We start from the raw sequence: 3,325 nt of genomic DNA, 5'->3' as shown, positions 1-3,325 counted from the left end.
GCTAGAGCTAGCCATTCTAATAAAGCGCTCAACCCCAAATCCTATGCTTTAAAACACAATCTTTTTAAATCCTTTCATAAAACAAACAAAAATAAATGGTTACTTATTTGTAGATAAAGACCTGCTACTTACCTAATTCATCTGAGTGTTTTTTATAGAATTATCTGTCTGAAGGAGACTGGCAGCATTACTATTTAAGTTATACTGCTAATTAACCTTCGACCACTTGTATAGCACATGAGAAATAACACTGCTCACACGTACAAGAGAAAGCAGGTCAATGAAATGCGCATGAATACTGAAGTGAACATAATAGCTCCACCCAAATGGAACAAATGGAAGACAACACAGGAACATTTAAGCTGTATTATAAATCTTTAACAGTCAAATCTAAATAAGAAATCAGACTAAAACACGTTAAAAGACTGGTAATACGTAGTGTTAGTAGGAGAAAAGGCTTTCTAATGTACTACTGGTAGGAGGGGCCAGTAACAGAATCTTTTCAGGAGCCATTAAAGGTTTAAATGTGTAAACTCTGACTTATTCCACTTCTTATACTACGGAAAGTAACAGAAACATGGAAAGATACATTATGAAAGATGTCCACTGCAACGTTTTTCTAAGAGCAAAAACCTAGAAATAAGATTTCCATCAATAGTCTGAATTAATAAATCATGGCAACCTTAGACAATGAAAAAAAATGCAGGGATTAAATGGAGTAAGGCAGACCCTTACATTACTAACAAGGGAAAACACACCAAGACAGTGTTTCAACAAAAAAGCAGTTACAGATTACATGATATAATAAGACTAATTTTGGACAGGAAGTAGAATCTGGGGAGGCTCCCAGATTCTAGGCCATTCCTAAATCTTTCAGTTTTGCAATCAAAACAAGGGGAGAAATTCCAGTTCTTACATATAACATTCATTTTAAAATTTTTACCTGCTGGAGAAGACGGAGTATGGTGTTGTTTTGCAGCTGTGGGACATACTGTTGCAACTCTGGTTCCTTTTCAGGTTGGTCCCTAACCCAATTTAGAACCTAAAAAACCAATTAAATTGAAAAAAAATTATACTTTCTAAGTAACAGATACTAAAACATCTGCAAAACTTTTTCAATTTTAACATACGAAAACATCGCAATGCAAATACAAAATGTGATGTGAAGCTATTGATACTTGTCTGAAGGTGACTGACAGCGATGGCTAAAAATTAGTCGTGCTGCTAATTTACCTCCAAAAGTTTATTTAGCACATCAGAAATATCTTTTCTCTTGAGATAAAGAAAAAAGACAATGAAATGTGCACTAAATTCAAATGCATAGGACATACGTTTCTCTCTTAACAGAAACACAACCAACCTAAAACTGCCAACAGGGCAGGCTACATGGTGGTATCACCAAAACCTAAGCACAAAGGCTTACCTTTGTCACTCTCTCACAGAGTTTCAGCGGGTTAAATTCTACTTCGAGCCAATTATAAAGGTCTTTCACTTCTGGAACAACATATTGTAGTACATTGAATCTGACCTACAGTAAGCAAAAAAAAAAGATTTAATTGTTGAGGGAAATTTTCAAACTGGGATTCTAAATTGAGTATAAATTGAAAAAATATATAGAATTTGATATCTGGAAAATGACTGAAAGATTGCCTAGCCTCAACCTTCAAATTTACCAAAGAAGAATCCAGGACAATCGCGTTGTGTCTCTCGCCCCAAATTATGCAGCTTCCTATAATAAAAAGCCCCACGAGAACTTAAAAGAGAAATAAAAACCCTAAACAACATCAATAAAATATTTCCAAAAACAACTCATATGGCCAAAATAATCTAATTTATTATCAATAACAAGTAAAATACCAGTTTACAAATAACTGAACCACAAAATTTATCACGGCACCATCGTTCTTAATAGCCCCAAACTAGAAAAACTCAGGAAAAACAGGAACCAGGTTCATGTAATACACAAAAATGGTCAGTGAACAGTAACACTGAACTCAAGGAAATGTCACAAATATAAAACTTAGGAAAAGAATTTCACAATTCCATTTATATGAAATTTAAATTGCATAAAATCCATAAACAGGCAAATCTGTGATGTTATAAATCAGGACAGTAGCTATTCTTGGGGGTTTTAGAAAGTGATGACTAGAAAAAAAACCTTTAAGAATTTACCCAATTACATTTATGCTTTGTACTTTTTAAAAACTGTTAGTTTAATAACATTGTTTATATTTAAATAGAACTCAACTTTCTTTCGCAATCAAGATACTGCCTGCATAATCTTACCTATAAAGGAAACAAAACAGTGGCATTATTTTATAAACCCAAAAACTGCCCATAAGCAACTTGTATCTCACCTGTGCTTTAACCTAGAATATGTACTGCATGAGACCTTTGAACTGCTAACCCAAAGACAGTTCAAGTGCAGGGACACAGTAAAATCCAAAAGTATAGGAATACATACCACAGAGACCAAGTCACAAGACTGAGGCAAATGTCGGAGGTCCCATCCCCAAAATAGGACGATGTCTATGTACTGGAGCACCCTAGTCTAATGCCAACACAAAACGGTACATGACACATGTCCCACAACATCTGGATACTTCCCTCATAAGTGCCTAGAATATGCTGAGGGAATGTGCTAAGACAGGCTATCCTAACCTAATAAAGTATATTTCTCACTAAAATTAATAATTGGCTTTCTGATCTAACAATCAGTCTTTTATGAACTAAATTAATCTGAGTCTGTTCCTGAGATAATGGAATCGTTTTTTAGGTGCTTACAAATTCAGCAACTCGAGCCCAAAGCTCAGATCTGAACCATAAATGTACAGTAAACTCACCAAGATTTTATACATGCCTCTTGGCAGTCAGCTCATCTATTCACCTGACACAAACCAGTACCTTCTTTTATAAACATCTACACTTATCTATGGGCACGATGAGGACCCAAACTTGGATGTTCCTACAGCTGGCTCAAGGCCCTCCAACACTAACTCCCTGAATCAGTACCTAACAGACCGATTTTTAATAACCTGTTCACAGACACAGGTTTAAGAGATATGGCTTATACATCCATTTGACACACTTTTTCAGTATTAAAAACAAAAACAAAATTTAAAACATATTTGCTAATAAAACCCCTTCCTAAAAACAATGCTATTGTTTTGTTACATTTAATCCTAAATCAGTCCCATAAAAACTTGCCACAACACAAAGCTGATTTCTGTGAGCAGTGTCAGCACAATGAAACATGGAGGTAAAGACATAGAAATACTGTTTTATAGATTAAGTTATTTTTAAAATTTGACTACAAAGAAAATTT

At 34.6% G+C, this 3,325-nt stretch overlaps 1 protein-coding gene and 2 non-coding genes across 3 annotated transcripts in view; all 3 read right to left on the bottom strand.

Annotated features, from left to right (window-relative positions):
* EIF3A (eukaryotic translation initiation factor 3 subunit A) overlaps positions 1-3,325 on the bottom strand; it is a 37,127-nt gene that overhangs the window by 20,664 nt on the left and 13,138 nt on the right. Inside the window, exons 8-9 of the mRNA XM_011359239.2 lie at positions 1,424-1,528; positions 944-1,042 (exon numbers count right to left, since the gene is read on the bottom strand). Of these exons, the coding sequence (XP_011357541.1) occupies positions 944-1,042; positions 1,424-1,528 (204 nt within the window). The remainder of the gene's footprint in view (positions 1-943; positions 1,043-1,423; positions 1,529-3,325) is intronic.
* On the bottom strand, positions 163-293 carry LOC111739057. The gene has a single exon (XR_002780096.1). It is a non-coding gene; the product is annotated as a small nucleolar RNA SNORA19 (small nucleolar RNA).
* LOC111739059 lies at positions 1,177-1,307 on the bottom strand. Its single transcript, XR_002780098.1, has one exon. It is a non-coding gene; the product is annotated as a small nucleolar RNA SNORA19 (small nucleolar RNA).

Source organism: Pteropus vampyrus, unplaced genomic scaffold (assembly GCF_000151845.1).
Source record: "Pteropus vampyrus isolate Shadow unplaced genomic scaffold, Pvam_2.0 Scaffold46, whole genome shotgun sequence".
In the NCBI taxonomy this organism is placed as follows: Eukaryota; Metazoa; Chordata; class Mammalia; order Chiroptera; family Pteropodidae; genus Pteropus; species Pteropus vampyrus.
This window is presented reverse-complemented; position numbering and strand designations above follow the sequence as displayed.